Raw genomic sequence first — 22,667 nt, forward strand, 5'->3', positions numbered from 1 at the left:
TTAGATCCTATATTCAACCTTTCATTTCAACTGTCAATGATTATGTTGAAATAATAGAATATGACATGGAAGTAGGACCTGGAATGATTTTCCTTTTAATTGTAAACCAAATTATGCATTAACTCAGAACAGTTAAACTACACAAAATTTATGAAGACTGACTGTTAAAGCATTTCAAAAACCACAGCTGAAGCTTGTAGAATATTTTGAAAATCATGCTAAAATATCAATAACATACCTTATATTTAAAAAGTCACATTTTTGTCACAAGAATGTGACTTTTTTTTTTTTTTTACACATCTCTATGGTCCAGACTTGCAGATATTAAAGAACTGTGTAGATCTTTGTGATGTCCAAACTGGTTCTTCAAAACAGTCACAATATTTTTTTTGGATCTGTACCCATGTGACAGCAGGTACATTTTCCTCCCATTATGTGATGACAATCAAAGATTTATATGATGATTGCAAAACTGGGACAGTATTACTTGAAAAGTTGTAATAAACAGCAGTTTAAAATCTTAAATATAACACAATGCTAAAATACCCTGTTAACCCCCGAAACGTAAATCACCTGCAAATTGGGAATTATCTGCAAACTGTTAATTGCAAAATGTGAATACTGAAAAAATATCTCCCGAAACATGAACACAGGTCTCGAAAAAAGGGGAATATCATTCATGATATATACATTTTCTTTCCAGTTAAAGTAGCTTATGGATTTCCGTTTAAGGATCAATTACTTCAGGAAATCTTGATCGCAAACCCTTTCTTCTCAAAAATGTGTTTTTTTTTGGGGGGGGGGGGGGGGGGGGGCTCTCATTTCTCTCGATGTGGTCTTGAGATACAGTTGCTCATCTCTATTTTCACACCTTGTAATTACCTCCACCAGCCAGCTGAGGGCAGAAGTCCTGTGACAGTTCCTATGTCAACTGGTGAAAGTAGCTTTTACTCTGTTAGCAGAGCATGCGTGCTGTTCTAGTTTTCTGTGCCAGTTTGAGCTCTTTCTGTGACGGCGGTCAAGTCTGTGAGTCTTCATTTTGGTGGTAGTGTGATGATCATCATTTGCACAATGTGACGTCCCGGCAAATCCGATCCAGCGAGGTCACATTTATGAGCATTAAAACTTTCCAGCTGAACATCGATGCACTCGAGCTTCCATCTGCGCAGCAACGCTTCAATCGACCAGTCAGCACTAAAACATAAAGATGTCAAAGTGTCAGAACCAAACCTGCATTGATTTCATATGCCTGCAGGATGCGCAAATGCAACAACATATTCGACTGCAAGAAGCAACACGACTTCACGTGACATAAACAACACGACTTCACGTGACATAAACAAAAAAAACATTTAACTATTTGATTAATCATTCGACCACACACAGTTACAGGAGGAGTTCTTGCTTTGCCCACAAGGCGGCAGTATTGAGCAGGGAGTGTCAGTGTTATTTGACTGACTCAGGTATATGAGGTTATGAGGGAACTGAGGTCTTAAAACAGTCTTGTGAAGTGAAACACAAGGCTCAGAACATCAAACTAACTAAATTTTGAAAATCACTTGAGGCCATCTTGAATTTCTAAGTGAGCGCCAGGAGGATTCATCAGGACTTTTGATGTGTTTAGGATGGTTTGGGGCAGCATTAAGCTTTAGTTTATAAAGCGTTATATAGCAGAAAAATTTCAATGCTTTTGAGCTACCTCTAAAAATGAATTTATTCAAACAAAATTTTACACAGCAAGTTTTTTTCATGGCAGCACGGTGGCTTAGTGGTTAGCACTGTTGCCTCACAGCGAGAAGGTTGTGGGTTCAATTCCCATGGCCTTTCAGTTTGCATGTTCTCCTTGTGTTTGCGTGGGTTTCCTCCGGGTGCACCGGGTTCCTCCCACATCCAAAGACATGCAGGTTAGGTGGATTGGAATCTTTAAAATTGTCCGCAGGTGTGTGTGTGGGTGTGTCTGTGTTTGTCTATTTGTGACCCTGCGACAGACTAGCGTCCTGTCCCCTGTACCCCACCTTGTGCTCTGTGACTGCTGGGATAGGCTCCAGCCCCCCGCGACCCTTAATTGGACTAAGCGGTAGAAGATGGATGGATGGAAGTTTTTTTCATCCATTGGAACCGATTCAGGGGCCAGAGTATGAAATGTCAAAACGTTGCACAATGAGGACCACCCTATTGGGTTGTGTTTATAAAATAGGTAGCTGATATTATTTCAAGGGTGGTAATAAATTAAGTAAAGTTTCTACAATGAATTGGAATGGTGTGTGAGTCCAGAATGTTTTAGAACCTTAGACCTCAATAATTTTTTAGGAAGGAACTCAACCCATTTATTTCCTGTTAATTATGCAACTTTTTATCTTAATGTATTTCTAAATTGTTTAGGTTCATGTTATCATATATAGTATTATTTCTATTTTGTCATTTGATTTTTAAAACAGACCACAATGGACATAGGTGTTTTCACTTTCTTGTGTCATCCATGTATTTTTTTTTTATGTATTTACAATTACAGTTGTATGTAAAAGTTTGGGCTCCTCTGATGATTTCCATGATTTTCCTTTATAAATCACTGGTTGTTCGGATCAGCAATTTCAGTTAAATATATCATATAGCAGGCAAACACAGTGATATTTGAGAAGTGAAATGAAATTTATAGTTTATACAATCTAGAAGAGACAAATGCATGAATCAAAATCTCAGCATCAGCCATAGACAGAATGGGACGAATCTTCGCTATATTTCACAAATGGAAGAAAGCAGTCCCCGTAATGTGTCTAATGTGGAGATCAAAAGACAACGTAGGATCAAAAATTACTCCAAGGTTCCTCACTTTATCCATATGATGTATAACACACGAACCTAAGGTAAGCGCTAGCTGATCAAATTGATGCCGATACCTTGCTGGACCAAGAATCATAACTTCAGTCTTATCAGAATTTAAAAGTAGGAAGTTACTAGACATCCAACTTCTTACTAATGCAAGGCAATCTTCCAAAGATTTTATGTGAATGAGATTACCAGCAGTTATTGGCATGTACAATTGAGTGTCATCAGCATAGCAATGAAAGGGAATCCCAAAGTGCCGCAGTATATTCCCAATGGGTGCTACATAAAGGGAAAAAAAAAAAAGCAGGGGGCCTAAAACAGATCCCTGCGGAACCCCAAACTTCATGTCCCTACGATCAGAGGAGGTGCCATTACACACAGTAAGAACGACTGGACAGGTATGACGTCAACCATGCAAGAGCAGTTTCAGTAATCCCGAAGTGATTCTCCAGCCTATTGAGTAAAATGTGATGATCCACAGTATCAAACGCAGCACTAAGATCCAGCAGCACCAAGACTGTAGTGGTATCTGAGTCCATTGCTCGCAAAAGGTCATTCACTACTGTGCTGTCTCTGTGGACTGATATTTTCTAAAAGCAGACTGCAGTGGCTCAAAAAGATTACTCTCAGTGAGGTAGTCCACGAGCTGTCGCAAAACCACTTTTTCCAAGATTTTAGAACAAAATGATAGATTTGATATCGGTCTATAATTTTTCAATACACTAGGGTCGAGATTGGATTTCTTAAGTAATGGTTTAATCACTGCAGACTTGAAACATTTAGGAACAGATCCAGAAGCTAATGAGAGATTTATAATTTCCAGCACAGTCGGTCCAAGAATGGGCTACAGGTCCTTACACAGTTTTGTTGGTATAGGATCAAATAGGAAAAAAGGTTGTGCTTTTTCATCAGTCCACAGCACCTTATTTCAAAATGAAGCTGGCTTATCCAAATGTACTTTAGCATACCTCAAGTGACTCTGTGGCGTGTACGCAGAAAAGGCTTCCTCTGCATTACAGCATCTCTTTGTGCAAAGTGCGCTGTATAGTTGAAAGATGCACAGAGACACTATCTGCAGCAAGATCATGTTGTAGGTCTTTGGAGCAGGTCTGTGGGTTGACTATGACTGTTCTCACCATTCATCGCTTCAGCTTATCTGAAATTTTTCTTGGCCTGCCACTTCGGGCCTTAACTAGTACTATGCCTGTGGCTTCCATTTCCTCACTATGTTCCTCACAGTGGAAACTGACAGCCGAAATCTCTGAGATAGCTTTTTGTATCCTTCCCCTAAACCATGATGTTGAACAATCATTGTTATCAGGTCATTTGAGAGTTGTTTCTAGGCTCCCATGTTGCCACTCAGAAGAGATGCAAAGAGGAGAAACATCTGTAAATGGCAACCTAAAATACCCTTTCTCATGATTGGATTCATCGGTGTAAGGTGGTCAAGGGTCAATAAGCTTACCAAACCAATTTTGTGTTCCAATAATTACTGCTAAATGTTTTCAAATCAACAGAATGACAAGGGTGCCCAAATTTATGCACCAGCCAAATTTTGTTTAAATAATTATTGTACACTTTCTGTAAATACTCAAAACTTCATTTCACTTCTCAAATAACCGTGTGTTTGTTTGATATATTTAACTGAAATTTCTGATCCAGACAACCAATGATTTATAAAGGAAAATCATGAAAGTTATCAGGGGTGTCCAAACGTTTAAATACAACTGTATATTATGTACTACTTACATTAAACTTACTAAATAAAATCACATATGCACGCACACACACTTTTAATATAAAGATGATTTACCACCCCCTGCCGGAATGGTGTGCAAGTACAGAATGTAGTTAGCAACATCCATTGTTCCATTTTGGCGGCATTCATCCTTGACCCAAAATACATAAGCATACCAAACAGCAAATACCAGCTGCCCGCAGTTTGCCCGTGATCAAAGTTACATGCATGCACGCACACATAGAGAGCTTTTAGTCTCTTCCGCATTCTGCTACAAACAGGTGCTTATAATTTTAGACACCCACAAACAGAGACATCAAATGCAGTACAGTCATGGTAATGGCAACATGACACTTAACTAAACTGATGAAATCAATTGAACTAAACTGACTAAATCAACTAAACTACAAAAACAAAAAATCTCTGGAGTCGCCACTGGATGGAGTTTACTTAACTTGCTTGTATAACATCAAAATCAATTTATCTTGGCTTTAAACAGAGCAACTCCACTTTATTACAGCTGACCATTGTTTTAACGACTTTAAAACTAGTCTATTATTAGTAGATCATAGAACCATCAAAACTGGTTTAATGGTTCGGTCACACGGCATACGACGATTCCTGAATGAAGGGAAAAAGTAAAAAAGTCACAAATAATCGAGAAAAGGTGGACGAATGAGCTTTTGACTTTTCCCATCACCGAATGGCCTGCGGAGGAGCGCAAAAGAAACAAAAGAGGAAAAAAATGAAACCAAAGCTAACATTGATCTCGATGCATTAAACGAAACACGCCTGGAGCCACTGCTGGAGTAGTGTGTGTCTGCATCCTTTTCTGCGTTCCAGGACTCGGCGCTGGGACGGAGCTCTGTAGCACCTGAGTCCTGGAGAAGCTGCAAAGAGAAGCACGATCCGACCCACTGTGGAGATCTGTGTGCACATCGGTGGATCCACCTGCTGTAGTTGTTTGTCCACAACAACAGAGGAATCATCTCCATCATCATCATCAGAATCCTCACTGTCTGGTTCAGACTGATGACGCACTGCGTGCGCCGTCTTGCTCCAATTTAAAAAAACGGAAGCGCTTGCTCAACATTCATAAGACGCCTCATTTTTACAAAAAACACCACCACACTAAACCCACACGCTAAATACGCACTCCAAACACGCCAAATATTTCTCAAATCTCTCAAATACCAAAACTCTAAACTCTGTATGTACACCCAAAATTTTTGGCGTATCGTTGCATTCGTAGATTTGCTTGCAGCTGCATATATTTGCTTTTAATGTATGCGTTCTATCATGTGTAGCCCTTGCCGCACTCCTGCCATCATTTTTTTTTTTTTTTGCATTGTAGAAATGCGCTCCATTCTCAAAACGGTAAATGGCACTCAGGTTTCCAGATGTACAGCGATGGGAGGGAGTCAGGGATGGGAACATCAGATTGCAAAGTTCAGAGTCCTTCTGTTCCCCTCCCTCCAGAAGATAGAAAATACTGGCATTTAAAGTCACAAGCTACTTAAAACTTCCCATCTTGTTTCAGCATTGAAAGCGAGACAGAGAGAGAGGGAGAGAAAGCGCTATATCTCTCTCTTTCTGCCTTTTTTTTCTCAAAACCCTGGTGTTTCTGATCACCGATCAAAGCTGTTCACACACGAATGTCCGCTGCTGCTGAAACGTTTTTCACACTTGATGCTCAATGTCATGCTTCTGTAAACTGCTGCCTGGTTTACACAAACCAAGGCACAGTTCGCTCAGAGATATAATAAAATAATATTATAAAATATTATAAATAAAATATTATTATGTCGTGTTGGCCCTTAGCAGCTGTACAGTAACAAGGCTGATAGCTCTCCTGCAAACCCCCCGCTACAAACAAATACGCAGCAATCAAGGATCACCTCCTCAAAACTTTTGAACTGTCAGACTGAATGGGCCAGCAGGCTCTTCTGTCTGCATGTTCTGGAGGACAGCAAGCCCTTCAGAGTTCATGGACAGAATCCTGCAGCTCCTGACAGGACACCGGCCGGACTTTTTGTGCAGTAACTCTCTCCCGGCTGGACTCAAATGCGCCGGAGCCTAAAATATCACAGGAGTGCGCAGGAGGCCTGTAAAAACAAAAAACAAACAAAAAACAAAACAAACAAACAAAAAATGCTGGCGTGCTGTGGTGGCTGCTGTATCACTGTATGACTTTACTAAGCCATGTACGAGGTCTGTGAGAAAAGAAACAGACCTTTTTATTTTTTTCAAAAACTATATGGATTTGAATCACGTGCGATTACGTCAGCCAAGGTTGAACCCTCGTGCGCATGCGTGAGTTTTTTCACGCCTGTCGGTTGCGTCATTCGCCTGTGGGCAGGCTTTGAGTGAGCACTGGTCCACCCCTCCCGTCGGAATTCCTTTGTCTAACAACTTGTTGAGAGACTGGTGCTTTGCTTTATCAAAATTTTTTCAGAAACTGTGAGGCAGATCCGAGTGGACACCATTCGAGAAATTCAGACGGTTTTCGGTGAAAATTTTAAGGGCTGATGAGAGATTATGGAGTGTTACTGTCGCCTTAAGGACTGCCCACTGAGCCGGACGGCGCACTGCGCCCCGAGCCGCCGTCGTCAGCCTGTTTCAAGCTGAAAACCTTCCAAATTTAAGCCTCTGTTGATGCAGGATGTCGTGAGAGAACAGAGAAGTTTCAGAAGAGGTCGGGATCAGCAGTTTATCCGGACATTCCACTGTTAAAGGAGATTTTGTAATGAAAGACGTGCGGATGGATTCGCGCGTCGGCACCCAGCCGCTCATGGCGCGGCGCCACAGCAAAACACCTCTGTTGTAAGCCTTACAGGACAAGTTTGAACATACCCAGCTGTTAAACAATTTCTCGGATACTCACTCGACTGAAAGCCATCGAAAGCCGCCTAAATCTTACGAATGGTTATCAACATGGAGGCGTTTTCATGTGGTGCTGCGCGATGAGCGGCTGCATCCCGTCGCGTGAATCCGTCCGCACGTCTTTCATTACAAAATCTCCTTTAACAGTGGAATGTCCGGATAAACTGCTGATCCCGACCTCTTCTGAAACTTCTCTGTTCTCTCACGACATCCTGGGTCAACAGAGGCTTAAATTTGGAAGTTTTCAGCTCGAAACAGGCTGACGATGGCGGCTCGGTGCGCCGTCTGGCTCCGTGGGCAGTCCTTAAAGCGACAGTAACACTCCATAATCTCTCATCAGCCCCGAAAATTTTCACCGAAAACCGTCTGAATTTCTCGAATGGTGTCCACTGGGATCTGCCTCACAGTTTCTGAAAAAATTTTGATAAAGCAAAGCGCCAGTCTCTCAACAAGTTGTCAGACAAAGGAATTCCGACGGGAGGGGTGGACCAGTGCTCACTCAAAGCCTGCCCACAGGAGAATGACGCAACCGACAGGCGTGAAAAAACTCGCGCATGCGCACGAGGGTTCAAGCTTGGCTGACGTAATCGCACGTGATTCAAATCCATATAGTTTTTAAAAAAAATAAAAAGGTCCATTTCTTTTCTTACAGACCTTGTATATTGATTTATAACAGAAAACTGTCAAAAGGGGGAATAAAAATAAGTGTAAAGATGATTGAATATGTCAGGGCAATAAACTGATCAGTCTGTGTGAATTCTGCGCATTACCTCCCCATGTGCGGTTATTTCCACGATGTGCACCTGATCAATAACGTGAATTCTGCCTTCCAGAACAGCTCTTTATATAATCATCTGAATCATCTACCTGTTGCCACATGTACAGAAGGGCTGGATTGTCATTCCTACACTCATATTGTTATATTTAATAAAAACAATAAGCTGCTGCTGTGTTCAAGTACTGTCGGAAATGACACGTCTTTGTTGTTACAAATTCAGTAGTTGCTTGTGGCAGGAGCGTGGTTTTCATTTTATTTTTGGTAAAATAATTCACTGTATCCACACAAAAGATGAATTCTGTCCTATATAAGGTGCCTGAGCCCGTTGGTGCTGAACCCCCACCTAGATTAAAAAAAAAAAAAAAAAAAATCCAAGCAAACAGGCTGAGTTTGCCCTGTAAATTCTGATGGTACATGAACGCAGCAGCAGCAGCAGCACTCACAAACTGGCTTCTGCACTGTATGAAAACATTCAGCTGGTCGAACAAAGTCAAACTAAACGCTAACGTTACAAAAACTAAGCAAACATTAAGAAATCGTCAAGAACGACAGCAAAACGAAATACAGCCAAACTGAGGTTTTTGGCAGCATACTTTCAAATTTTTTGACAGTTTAAAAATCCTGATGAAGCGCCAGCTGCAGGAACGAAGCTGTGCGAAGGTTAAATGATACCAACAAAAGTCAACCCAAGTCCAGATTTCCTGTTTCGTTTGGGCTTTGTTGCACTTCGTTAAGTGCCATATGACTGGGCCTTTACAGAACAAACCTGAGTTTACCACCATAAAAACACTTAAAACTATTTAAAAATCATAAAAATCTGGGAAATATCTAAAATTTAAAGCTTATTATAAATGTCTATTCCACGTCGAGAACTGTTTAAAACTCACTCAAACCAGTTTATTCACAAAATTTTCTTGAACCTTTTAGGTGACAGTGCCACCTATGCTTGCTTAAACCAATTTAAATTCCATTTATATCAACTCAAAATAGTCCATAATTTCAGATTTACTTAGGAGTCGTTCATCTTGACAATAATAGCAGTAACTTTTGTGCTTGAACATAAAGTAATACTAACAATGTCGTGAGAAAAAAATTACACATAAGTATACATTCCAATCAACTTCTGACAATAATTCACAATAACAAAACACGGATAAAATAATAAGAAAAAGTAATTGCATTAAGATAGCCCTACTACAGTCACTTCATAATAATAAAAAAACATATAATTCAGTTAAAAAAAAATTAAGAAATTAACTATTTTTAGCAAACAAAATGTACTTAAGGAAACTGATCCACTTATTACTCCACCAAGGTTATATTTTAACCGGCATTTGTCTGTCTGTTAACAGGATAACTCAAAACGTTTTGAATGCATTTGAACCAAATTTGGTGGAATGATGGGAAATATGTCCAGGATCAATCAATTAAAATTTGGTGATGATCCGGATTAAACTCTGGAATATAGCATAATGTATTAGTTTGCCCTTTTGTGAATCCACATCCTTCGATACTGATATGTGGCATGGCGGAGGTATGCGCTCTACCGAGTACCCTTCTAGTTTTCAGTTAGACTGATAATTAGGTTGGCGTGTTAATACAGTTTCAATATTTTCTTAAATGTGGAGTTTTTCTTTGTGCCGTAAAGATGGTGGTGGGAACGAATTTTACTGCTGCTAGTGGTTATTTCACCAAAAATAAGACAAACATGATGTCTGAATGACAGCAAAACACAAACAGAGCATCTTTGGGTTCTTCACCACATGTAACCACAATTAGTTTAGTGCCATTTGCACTTAACCCAGCTGGTTTCACTTTGATCCAGTTTGGTTTAAGGCACCAGTTTGCCTCAGTACAGGAATGCAGTGTCGCTCTAACTATTCATGTTGAGGAAAAAACATACCTTCTTTCTTGGTATGTTGTCCAAAACTGGGCAGTGGGGTTCTTTCTCAAAAGGAAAGCAACGGTCACGAGGACATCCTCAAAATCTGGGGGAGAGAAAAAAAGAGCAATATTTGGTTAGTTGAACTCTAAATAAGCTCATTCCAAAATACACGTTTTTGCACTTGTGTAGAAAAAATAAAGCACATGTGTAGAATAAATAAAGCACATTTTGGACCTGACATGTTGCAGCATTGTATACTGGTTGAGTACTTTCATGGCTGAGATGTAATCTGTCAGGTCAATCTATCTGTTTTTCCAAAATATTTATTTATTATTAACATCAACATGATATCAGAAGCAGATTTGGGTTTAAAATTGATTCTTGTTCACTTCTATAAATGGGAACCACAACACCACAGATTTTTCCAAACAGTGCTGATGTCAGCATTTCTGGGACAGTGACAATTTATGTGTCATGCAAAACAATGCACAAACTTTTTCCCACCAATATTTGACTTTTAGAGGGTGTTAAATGTTCATCATATTCCATTTTCCTCTACATGAATATTTCACACCCATGGAACAGAAGAACCCATAAAATGCAGATTTAGCAGACTAGCTCAATAAGTAAACATATCCAGTTTGCATAGAGACAGTTTGAAGTAAGTCCCGAAGTTGCAGTGCACCTAGAAAGTATTCACAACATTTTGTTATGCTACAGCCTTATTCCAAAATAGATGACATTTATTTTTTCCTCAAACATCTACACACAATACCCCATAATGACAATATAAAAAAAGGTTTGAAATTTTTACAAATTTATTAAAAAACAAAAAACAAACAAAAAAACAAATAAATCACATGTACGTAAGTATTCACGGCCTTTGCTATGAAGCTCAAAATTGAGCTCAGGTGCATCCTGTTTCCACTGATCATCCTTGTGATGTTTCTGCAGCTTAATTGGAGTCCACCTGGGGTAAATTTCGTTGATTGGTCATGATTTGGAAAGACATACACCTGTCTACATATACGGTCTCACAGTTGACAGTGCATGTCAGAGCACAAACCAAGCATGAAGTCAAAGGAATTGTCTGTAAACCTCCGAGACAGGATTGTCTTGAGGCACAAATTTGGGGAAGGGTACAGAAACATTTCTGTAGCTTTGAAAGTTCCAATGAGCACAGTGGCCTCCATTATCCGTAAATGGAATAAGTTCAGATCCATCAGGATTATTCCTAGAGCTGAAACACAGCAGCCCACCTGGAGTTTGCCAAAAGGCACCTGAAGGACTCTCAGACCATGAGTTTGGTGTGAATGCTAGGCGTCATGTTTGGAAGAAACTATCCATCCCTACAGTGAAGCATGGTGGTGGCAGCATCATACTGTGGGGATGTTTTTCAGCAACAGGAACTGGGAGACTTGTCAGGATTGAGGGAAGGATGAATGCAGCAATGTACCGAGACATCCTGGATGAAAACCTGCTCCAGAGTGCTCTTGACCTCAGACTGGGGCGACGGTTCATTTTTCAGCAGGACAGGGACCCTAAGCACACAGCCAAGATATCAAAGGAGTGGCTCCAAGACAACTCTGTAAATGTCCTTGAGTGGCCCAGCCAGAGCCCAGACCTGAATCTGATTGAACATCTCTGGAGACATCTGAAAATGGCTGTGCACCAACGCTCCCCATCCAATCTGATGGAGCCTGAGAGGCGCTGCAAGAGGAATGAACAAAACTGCCCAAAGATAGGTGCACCAAGCTTGTGGTGTCATATTCAAGAAGACTTGAGGCTGTAATTGCTGCCAAAGGTGCATCAACAAAGTATTGAACAAAGGGTGTGAAAGCTTATGTACATGTGATTTCTTAGTTTTCTATTTTAACGAAATTTGCAAAAAAAAAAACTTTCATGTGGTCATTAGGGGGGACTGTGAGAAGAATGTTGTAAGTCCCCTCGGCTGCTCCCTTGTTTGCACCTTGTTTTTCCACAGCAAATCCAAGGAGAATCTGCATGTTGAACTGGCACAAGTTTTACGCCAGATGCCCTTCCTGAGGCAACTCCACATTACATGGAGAAATGTGGCAGGGTTGGGGTTTGAACCAGGAACGTTCCACACTGAAACCAAGTGCACTAACCACTTGGCCACCACCCCTGCTGTGAGTAGAATGTTGAGGGAAACAATTAATTTACTCCATTTTGGAATAAGGCTGTAACATAAAATGTGGAAAAAGTGAAGCGCTGTGAATAATTTCCAGATGCACTGTAGATTTTGATTTGTGTAAAATAACATGAATGGATGGATGGATAGCTTTATTATCTGTCATTACAAGTGCAACAACAACGAGATTACATCCACACTCAAATTTCCACAAACAGCAATTAATCCACAATTATTACTTGTTTACTATAATAATGGCACACATCAGAATTAAGACAACACATATACATTTGACATTGTTTATGTGCACTAAACTTGAAACAGTCCGTTTTCCAAATTGAGGCAATGTGAATGTGTGGTAGCCGCTGCAACTGGAGTCGCGCCGCCGCAGGGGAGAGGGATGGCGTGAGCAGTGGCTGGGATGGGGTGTGGGGGTGCTTCAGTCTTTGTCCATATGTAAGTCTGTCAGTTTATTGTCTTTGTGGGTTGAGATAAGAAGGAGCCGAATAATCTCACCATGGCCTGAATAAATTCCTCTGGAGGAAAACAGTGGGCAATTTGTCCTTCAGGCTTGATAAGCCTGGAGTGTTGTGGCTGAGCAGTGAAAAACACTTAACAGTTCCACTTGAACAACCAAATCCCAATTATGAATTAAGAATATTCCCAATTATGAATTAAGAATATTCACCGGCCTCCGAAAACTTCCAACTTCAACTGCAGGGCATGCATCTGCTCCAAGATGTCATCCAATTTGCATCTGAGTTCAAAAGTCATCGCAGTCTGAGAATGCACTGTCTTGCCAACCTCGTTAATCATGACGGACAAGCGAGGGGCCGTGGTTCTTGATGCCACCATCTTGCCAATTTTCCGGTAGATCAGGGCAGCACATAAGCCAAAAAGTACCAGCCCTGCTACCATAAGACCAAAAATGAATAAATCCTCGATGTCCTCAACGGAGAAAGGTGCCAAGCATGCCACACGCCAAGAGCCCCAGGAGTCGAGAACATGGCCCGCAGGATACATTCCATCTGGGCAGGTAGGATCCCCCGGTCCTGACCTTCTTGTAGAAAAAATGGTGTCAATAGCATTCAGAGACCAGCTGATCAATTCCATGGTAAATCCAATAGTAGTCCAATAGATCCAGTATCCAATATAATTTGAGGAATTCACAGTCTGGTGAAGTAGGAACTTGAAGGTTAAAGCAGAAAGCAGAGATAATGGAGAGTGGAGGAGATGCGACCACCCTCGTCGGAGACCCAAGCTATGTATGTAGACAACGAAGTTAGTCAAAAACATGATATAATGGCCCAGTCACATGGCACACGACGATTCCTGAATGAAGGGAAAAAGTAAAAAAAAAAAGTCACAATTCATTGAAAAGGTGGACGAAAGAGCTTTACGACCAAACAGCCTTCGAAACGAGAGCAAAAAAGGGACGAAAGAGGAAATTTAAAAAACCGAAGCTAACGATCTCGACGCTTTAAATGAAATGTGCCTGGAGCCACAGCTGGAGTAGTGTGTGTCTGCATCCCTGAGTTCCAGGAGCCGGCGGTGGGACGGAGTTCATAGCGCCTGAGTCCTGGAGAAACTACAAACAGAAGCTGTGGAGATCTGTGCCCATGTCGGTGGGTCCACCTGCTTTGGTTCCTCGTCCAGAACAAAAGAGGGACCATCTCCTTTATCATCAGAATCCTCAGTGTCTGACGACACGCTGTGAGCTATGTCTTGCTCCAGTTTAAAAAAACAAACAAAAAAAAAAACAAAAAACCTCTGGTGTGCTGTGGTCACTGCTTTATCACTATATTATGTTACTAAGCATATATATATATATATATATATATATATATATATATAGAGAGAGAGAGAGAGAGAGAGAGAGAGAGAGAGAGAGAGAGAGAGAGAGAGAGAGAGAGAGAGATAAAAACAGAAAACTGTCAAAACAGGGAATAAATATAAGTGTAAAGATGATTGAATATATCAGAGCAGTAAATTGATCAGTCCGTGTGAACGCACATTGACTCACACGCGCGGTTATTTCCACCAGCTGCAGCTGATCCACAACGTGAATTCTGTCTTCCAGAACAGCTCTTTATATAATCATTTGAATTATCTTCCTGTTGCCACATGTACATAAGGGCTGGATTGTCATTCCTACACTCGTATTGTTGCATTAAATAATAAGCGCACGCAGAAGCTGCTGCTACCACTGCGTTCAGGTACCGTTGGAAAATACACAACTTTTTTGTTGTTTCAAATTCAGCAGTTGCTTGTAGCAAAATAATTAATTGTATCCACACAAAAGATGAATTCTGGCCTATATAAGGTGCCTGAGCCCATTGAACCTGACTCTCCACCCAGATAAAAAAAATCCAAACAAACAGGTTGAGTTTGCCCTGTAATTTCTGACGGTACATGAACGCAGCAGCAGCCTCAGCGCTCACAAACCGGCTTCTGCACTGTGTGAAAACATTCAGCTGCTTGAACAAAGTCAAATTAAACAATAACGTTACAAAAACTAAAACAAACAAACTTAAACGCCAAGAACAACAGCAAAATGAAACAGACGAATTGAGGTTTTCGTTGCCCTTCGTACGAAGTCAAACTAAACACTAACATTAAAAAACTAAACAAACAATAAGAAATCGTCAAGATCGACAGCAAAATAAAATACAGACAAATTGAAGCCTGCGGTAGTATTCGTTCAAATTTTTCATTTTTAAAAATCCTGAAGCGCCAGCTGCAGGAACGAAGCTGCGCGAACGTTAAACAATGCCAACGAAAGTCCAGATTTCTTGTTTCGTCAAGGCTTTGTTGCCCTTCGTTAAGTGCCGTGTGACTGCGCCATAACATCAAAGACTTACTGGGAGTGTCAGCTGTTCCTTATAAACGGTTAAAAAAAGTTGGGTCAGAGTTTTGGTCCATTTGCATTTATTCCTGATGAAGTTAAATCATCTCCCTGCAGCAGAACGTTTCCATCGATTTTCTTTGTAGGTTCAACATGACCCGGCGTTCACAGTAAAATCTGTAACGAGCAGCAGCATGTTACAATTATCCTTCAGTCTCAGATCAGGACATGAAAACGTGAGACTTAATATCCACTGTGTCGTCTGATCAGAGGCGTTTCCAAACGATTTTACAAATACAAACATCACAAATTCAGACCACAGACTAAATCCAACACGCTCCAGGAAAACAAAAATCACCCGGAAACGTTCGCCACGGAAGTAGACCTGGATTTCTGGGAATTCCTAGAAAACTCCCATCACTGTTTATTTAATATCCTAAATTGTTTCAGACAAAGTTGAACATAACTCTGGAAATCTGAGGATGTTCCGAAACAAAGAGATCCAATAACTAAACAGCAGCGCTGTGGATGACAAACCTGCAGGCTCGTAGAAAACATCTGATCCCAAGATGAAATCCAGTTTAGGCAGGAGAACCAGGTCAGGTGAGATCTCTCCCCAAGTGAGTCCGAGTACGAGCACATCATTCAGGCCATTGGCTTTGCAGCTCCGCCTGCAGTTATCCAGACAACGTGGCGTGTTGGCGTTGTCTGACAGGATGACCTTTGCACCACACTTTGCAGCCACAACACCTGGCAGACTTACACCTGCTCCGAGCTGTGCAGAAAAAGTCAGTTAGGTGTTCAGAGGATGGCAGCGGGATGTCAACCAGCAGTCTGAGAACAGTGGACTTCTCCTTAGAGAAGTCCACTAGTTCGGGCAGTCACACCTTTAACCAACACCAACTCTTCACTTTGGCACAGATCATCAGACCCAAAATCATCAGCATTTTCCCCCCACTGTAACTGGAGAACTGATATTTACAGAATGTCATAAATCCAATGACAATCCATGAGGTTCTTCTCATCTTGTGAAGAATTCCAGGGGCGGATGAGGTCATATGTTTGACACTAACACCCTGAACGGCATCATACAGAATCTCACACCTGATTAGTCATATTACAGTAATTAATTTAAGAAGGAAAAATGAAAATAGCCAGACTGAACAAGTCTAAAATCTGGCAGTCAACAGAATGTCTGTGTAATCTTTGTGATGGCATAAGGTCATCCTTAACTCACAAAGAGACATGTACACACAGACAGGAGCTAGTGCATGATCGCTGACCTCATTTTTGGGTTTGTGGACGTAAACATTGACAAAAATACCAAAAATACCCATTTGTCAGACTGGACCTGTGGGCTTCACAGCCCATTCGCTTACAAAATGGCAGTGAGCAGGCTGCAGTTGATCTGATTGGTCTGATTTTGCAAAAGTTAAGTAGCTTTTCAGATGTAAAACGAAACATGAATCTTACCTCCAGGACTGTTTTGCCTTTCAGCTCTTCTCTGTGGGTCCACAAATATTGAGCCAGAACCACAGCACAGGGCCACACATACATGCCATACTGAGGGTCCAAAACCTGAGAACAACACAGACCGTAAACAGAAAGCCTTTTCTCAGCAAGAGTTTGTTCTGTTGGTCTTTCTGGATCACGTCGCAAAAAGTTTACAATATAATTCGCAGCAACCAGCGGTTTGCATGGTGTAGAGGAAATGCATGTTTGACCTGCGACCTCAACAACCTACAGCCAATTTTAGAGTCACCAATTCATCTCATATGCCTGTCTTTGGAAGCGGGAGGAACCTGGAGCACCTGGTGGGAACACACGCGAATACGGGGAGAACATGCAAACTCAACGCAGAAAGGTCCAGGATGGAAAGTGATCCCATGACCTTCTTGCTGTGAGGCAACAGTGCCAACCACTAAGCCACCGTGCTACCCACAAGATGATGTAGCTGCTAATTCATGCAGGATGCCCGATCTACACAGTCGCTCAAGAACACCACAGAACCAAGACCAAGACCAAAACAGGGGTAAGAGGGTCTTGTTTGCTCCCCCGTGTGTGACTCATCCTAAAGAGAGTTCAGAGGTCAGACACCAATGATGTGACCAAGTGAGAAGGAAATCTCAGGCAATGACATTAACTCGTATCTCCGCACTCCTCAAGAAGCTCAAGTCGTCACTCTGACACAGAAGATCTCTTGCTCAAGGTATGATGATGAGAATGAAGTTGAGATGGTCAGTCCAGGGTGCTGATATGCAGCTTTTAGTCAAATCAACAAGTGCTTCTTTAGTTTGTGAATACAAATTGTTTTGGTGTTTAACGCCCCAAAGCATCTTTAAAAAATTAAATAAAAATCAATCAATCAAACAGGTGTTCAGTACTAATGACGTCATTACTCCTGGGCGCTGATGGATGTCATATGATTAACACATGATGAAACAAAGTGAAGCAGCGAACTCTGCAGGTTATCACATACATTGCTGTAAACAGTCAAATGTTTGAGGCTGAATTTATTTTATAAACTAACTTTTGCAGCACTTAATGGGACAAATTTATAAAATAATTAAATTGCAGAGAATATGGTAAATGTTCAATGTTTTTGTAATCGGTGTTTCACTAATAAAACAAAAATGTTTTCTGAATGCTGAAACATTCCAAAACAAGAGTCGTTTGAAACGTTTCGAATCTGCAACTAAGCTTCATGAAACCTTAACACACGTTCCCATTTCCTCGTTTTATTTTTAACTAGACCCTGACTCCTCCTGCCGAGGACTGAAGGAGCGTCTTAATTATTAAATCTGGAAATCACAAACCTCGGGGATCGACACGCAGAGAGACGAGCCGTTTTCTTCGAACCTGAAGACTTTGCGAGTTTCAGCCTTCGTATGGGCTTCGCTCGGCTCCATTCTTCTTCCTTCTTCCTTCTTCCGTTTGACGGTGACTGGCAACCAGCGGTTAGGTGCATTAGCGCCACCTAGCACAGCTCCATTGAACAAAATGCCGAGGTGTCGCAATGAGGCGTCGTCATTCATCTTCTTCTGATTATTTTTGGCACATCTGACTCTGGGTATATTATTGCCACCTGTCGGACTGGAGAGTGAATGTTCGTTTATTTATAAATTCCGTATATTATTTTTCTTTATTAAAAAATTAATTATTAAAGCGTGTTGGTGAATTTGGGCTGATGCAGCGACTGCTGCCACGTCACTGTTTTTCTGTCACTGAACACAATCACCATATTCAATTTCTCCTTAAGTTTTATTTCCTCTTTAGCAATAAAACATATTAAGTTTGTCGAGGACGCAAAAAGGAGGACAATTATTGCTTTTTTTGGAGGAAAAACACCTATGAGTTTAAGGGTGATTCTTAGACTACGGGCACTTATGTCCTTTGATCATACTGTATGAAAAACAGAAAAAAGGGGAAATTTCACACTTTTATAGTTATCTTTACAATGAAAGTGTTTTAAGAAATTTGTTCTAGTAGTCTATGATGACTTTTTCACCTTTTTTCAGAATCATTATATGCAAATATTGCCGTTTTGTGCTTGTCCCACACCCAGACTTTTGATCTTCAACGATAAAAATGAATGGTAAAGAAACATTTTTTCTAATGTTTTAAAATATCTCTGAATAAAATATCAGTAAAATAATCAAAACATAATTGGGGTATTCAATGTCATACAACTGTTGTGATTTTTTTTTAAACAAAATGTAGCTGTCCCACACTATTGCCGTAATTTCCACCACAACACTGTAATGTCCCTAAACAGTTTGTATGAAAGATTGTTTGGGTAGTTTCTATGGAGATAAACAGTGACATCAGAGCACATGTATATAGCGCCAAATCACAACAAACAGTTGCCCCAAGGCGCTTTATATTGTAAGGCAGGTGGTGGAAATTACAAGGCCAGTAGTTCCCATAGTTAAAGAATCACCCTTAAATTAACTTTTATTGTACAAAAAGAAGATATCTAAACATTTTCTCTGTGATTTTGCTTCTTGCAGCTACTGGCATTTTATGAAATACTGTGATTATGCTCAAAATTATTATTTTCCAGAGACCTTTCAATGTAAGGAAAGTTGCAACATGGCAAAAGAAAAACCTGCCAGTGTCACTGTAGACCTGTTCTTGGTCTACAGTGTCACTGTAGACCTGTTCTTGGTCTTTCCTAATAGGGCTTTTCTGGTGCTCTTGCTCTCCATAGTATTCAAAAATCAACTTGAAAAATGTCCAAAAAGGGGTAAAATGAAATAATTCAAATCACATTTTGAAAAATAGCATGATAAAGAGTAAAGATTTCAGGTTGAATACCCTAAGCGACAGCTTCGTTTGGTCTGTCCGTGTCAGTGTCAGTTATGCTGCAAAACTCGTATGATGATGTGTGATCTGCCTGGAGACAAAAAATATGGCATCTTGTTTATGGTATTGACAAAATGTTAAGCAAATGCCAGTTCAACACAGCCACGTGTGACTTACAGCGATGCAAACAATATAATGGATGGAGAAGGTTGTGGTCAGATGGTCACTTAGTACTGTTTATGGTCAATCAAGTGGCAAGGTTTCCTTAAAATCTTACAGACCTTCACCATTAGAATGAATAACTGAATGCAAGCATTCACTTTGCCACATGATTTTCCTGATAAACCCTTTGTGTTATTTAGGCAAAAATGTACATATCTGCAGTTTTCACATATATGTTAGTAGGCAAGGGAAGCCAACTCTAAATACAAAATAATGTTGCAAAATTGAGTTTATGGATATGTGGTTAATTTGAATTCATTCCCAGCATTTTTTTAGAATTATAAGACACCCTGCGCCACTTGAATCTTTCTTTTGTCAACACTCTGGTGGTCAGTTTGACCTTTGACCTTCATCACTCTACATGCACCAAGGTTCTGTTGTGTGATTGGCTGATTAGATATCTGCTTTAATGAGCATTGTACGTCTAACTGAAACAGGTCTCTCTTGAGAATGGTACCAAGTGTCTCAAAGACACTTGGTACCATTTCTAAAAAAAACCCTAACAAAAAGTGGCCAGTGAGTATTTACTGTAGACGGCGATAAAGACACCTGACACCAGGACAGAAGTCACACCAGCTGTGAGACCATCTGGATAATTTCCAGTGGCTTTGTGTGGAAGTGTCATGCGTTGAGGCCAACAAAACAACATCACCAGAAGAAAAGCGATTTTGTTTCTGCTCCCAAAGTGTCACCAACATACTGTGGAAATGTTTGCCATCTTGTGTGAAATGGTGACGCAGTGAGTGACGCTGGAGTTCTTTGAGATGACCAGACGTGGTGATAGGAAGATGACTAAGCTCACGCGGCTCCAGGTGTATTTTAATATCTGGACGGGTCACACAGGAGTGTCCCCAGTAGGACTCTGGACTGGACTGAAGTCCCCAGAGAGTGCGTCTTTCCAGACCTGATTAGGAGCTGGTTTATATTTAGGCTGAAGGTTTGAGCCCATCTGAAGCAGAACAGAACAAACACAGCCATGCACGGAGCGTGCATGTGAGCTCCAGTTTCAGCCATAACAGCTGCACCTCTCCACGAGCGAAGACTCTGCAGGTTTTCATTCCAACAGTAACCTCAGCATGTTTCACACCCTCACCCCCAAAACCACCAGGGCACTTCAGTCACCTGAGCTCAAACTCTAATCCCACTAACAAACAAGGATGGTAAACTCACTCTCTTCCATCAGCCTTCATCAGAGAACTGCTCACACCAACAGATTTATTCGTAATAAACTCTTACGAGTGATTCCTTCCTCCCTGCGTTCCTTGATTTTCTACTATTTTGAGTTTTTTCCTACGTGAGCAGGTCAGAATCCCGTTTTCGCCCAAATCAAAGTTTACAGAAACTGAATGTTTCTTTGCACATTGGTGCCGAGACCTGATGGGGAGTTGGTTTCCTGGAGGTTCGTGGTGCCGACAGCTGGAACCTGATCCAGAGGAGAAAGGTTCCAAACGTCCAACTTTGGGTGATGCCCACTGTTCCGCAAACACAAACATCTCTGACTGTAAAATCACTCATGTCGCGTAACATTTTCTTCATCTGAACAGATGAAGAAATGGGGACGGAACCTTGAGGTAGAACTCATCTGGCTAAAAAGGTCATCTGACTAAAAACTGGACAAGAGATTTGAGTGAAGTTTCAAAAAACATTCTTACTCAAAGTTTCTTCAGCAGGGTTTCTGAAGGCTGGACATGGACGACTTTTTGGGGAAAAAAAAGAAGAAATTTTTGTTGACAAATTGTTAAATTATGACGTTTGCACGTATGAATATTGCAGAATAAATTTTTGATGCTTTTTGTAAAATTTTAACAGTGCATGAACACACGTGCACTTGGACGACCAACCATTTGGTTGATCTCAGGACAATGTTCGTTTGTAATTATAAGTGTATCCACTGAGGAGGAATTAGATTTTTTTAAAATGTGTTTAGTTTTAAGAATAAGAAAGAACTTTAACAATCTCAAAGTTTAATAAAAAAGTTTAATCTCAAAGTTTAATCTCAAACTTTAATAATGTCTTTAATAATCTCCTATTTAATCTGAATTTATTAATAACGTATTTGTTGATTTGATGATTGTTTTATAAGTGTCTGTTTTTACTTCCAACAGTTTGTCAGCAGGATTATACAAAATGTTGTGGTTAGAGGTCCGGATAGGACCAAACCGGTACAGGCTATGGACCCAAACGCTAGGGAGCAGGGAAGAGAACTGGTTGTGAATGAAAAGAGATTTATTTACAATAAATAAACAAATAATGCTGTGCTGGTGCCTGTAGAGTGGAGAGTCAACCCGCTTGAAGCAGTAGGAATCAGGTAGCTGCAGTTTTCCGAGCCAGTCTTGTAAGAGAACTGAATCCAGGAGTATATGGGACTGGAGCCGGAGCCAGGTGGGACACACTGAGCCGATGAACTAGGTGAACGGAGGTGAGTGACTGCACTGGTAACACTGAAGCCTTCAACAACAAGCAGTTCAATAAAGGCTTAAAACAGGAATGTTCACAGGTCCAGGAATAAAGTTCACAATCTAGGAAATAAGGTTCACTGTTCAGAAATCATTCACAGTTCATAAATTATCTTCAGAGGTCAGAGGTCAGGTGCTGCGCATCTTGTGATGCAGCTCCAATTAAGCAGGACTTGATTTTAGAAATGGCTTGGAAAGTTCTTAGTGGTTCTGCATCACAATTCATACAGTTCTTGGTACTAGTTCTTGGAAACAGTTTTTGGTCATGCACAGTCACAAACAGGAGCAGCATGAGAACGGGATCTCACAGACATGCAGGAATTTAGTTGAAAGTGACAGAGCTATGTGCTTTGAGGCTGAGAGCAGATGAGTTCCAAAGTAATGTCGTCCAGAAGGTGGCATGGGAGCCAGGAGCATGCAGCATGGAAGCCACGCAGGAAAGTGTCTGGAAACACCATCTGGAATACGGGAATTAGAGGTAGTCAGGTTACCTTGAAATGAACTGCGGAAAGCTTAGATGCCAGAGTGCTTGGAAGCGGCAGGAATGACGAGGTCACAATCATGGAGAATCAATGAA

The 22,667-nt window shown here is 40.8% G+C and overlaps 1 protein-coding gene across 1 annotated transcript; it reads right to left on the minus strand.

The window, feature by feature from the left end:
* Positions 1-776: 776 nt before the first annotated feature.
* mettl23 (methyltransferase like 23) lies at positions 777-18,070 on the minus strand. The gene is made up of 5 exons (XM_034191230.1): positions 17,924-18,070; positions 16,581-16,685; positions 15,645-15,882; positions 10,129-10,213; positions 777-1,194 (listed from the first exon to the last, which is right to left on the minus strand). Exons 1-5 carry the CDS (start codon positions 18,014-18,016, stop codon positions 1,035-1,037), a joined length of 681 nt encoding a protein of 226 aa, XP_034047121.1. The 5' UTR covers positions 18,017-18,070; the 3' UTR covers positions 777-1,034.
* Between the last annotated feature and the right edge of the window lie 4,597 nt (positions 18,071-22,667).

This window comes from Thalassophryne amazonica, chromosome 16 (assembly GCF_902500255.1).
Source record: "Thalassophryne amazonica chromosome 16, fThaAma1.1, whole genome shotgun sequence".
Taxonomy (NCBI): Eukaryota; Metazoa; Chordata; class Actinopteri; order Batrachoidiformes; family Batrachoididae; genus Thalassophryne; species Thalassophryne amazonica.

What these genes read in the sequence shown, in the direction of transcription:
- mettl23 (XM_034191230.1), bottom strand. Translation starts at nt 18,016, where the DNA reads ATGGAGCCGAGCGAAGCCCATACGAAGGCTGAAACTCGCAAAGTCTTC. An exon ending in AAGGCAAAACAGTCCTGGAG is followed by an intron (nt 15,883 to 16,580) that starts GTAAGATTCATG and finishes TTTTCTGCACAG; the next exon opens with CTCGGAGCAGGTGTAAGTCT. An exon ending in TGTTTTCTACGAGCCTGCAG is followed by an intron (nt 10,214 to 15,644) that starts GTTTGTCATCCA and finishes TCTCTCCCCCAG; the next exon opens with ATTTTGAGGATGTCCTCGTG.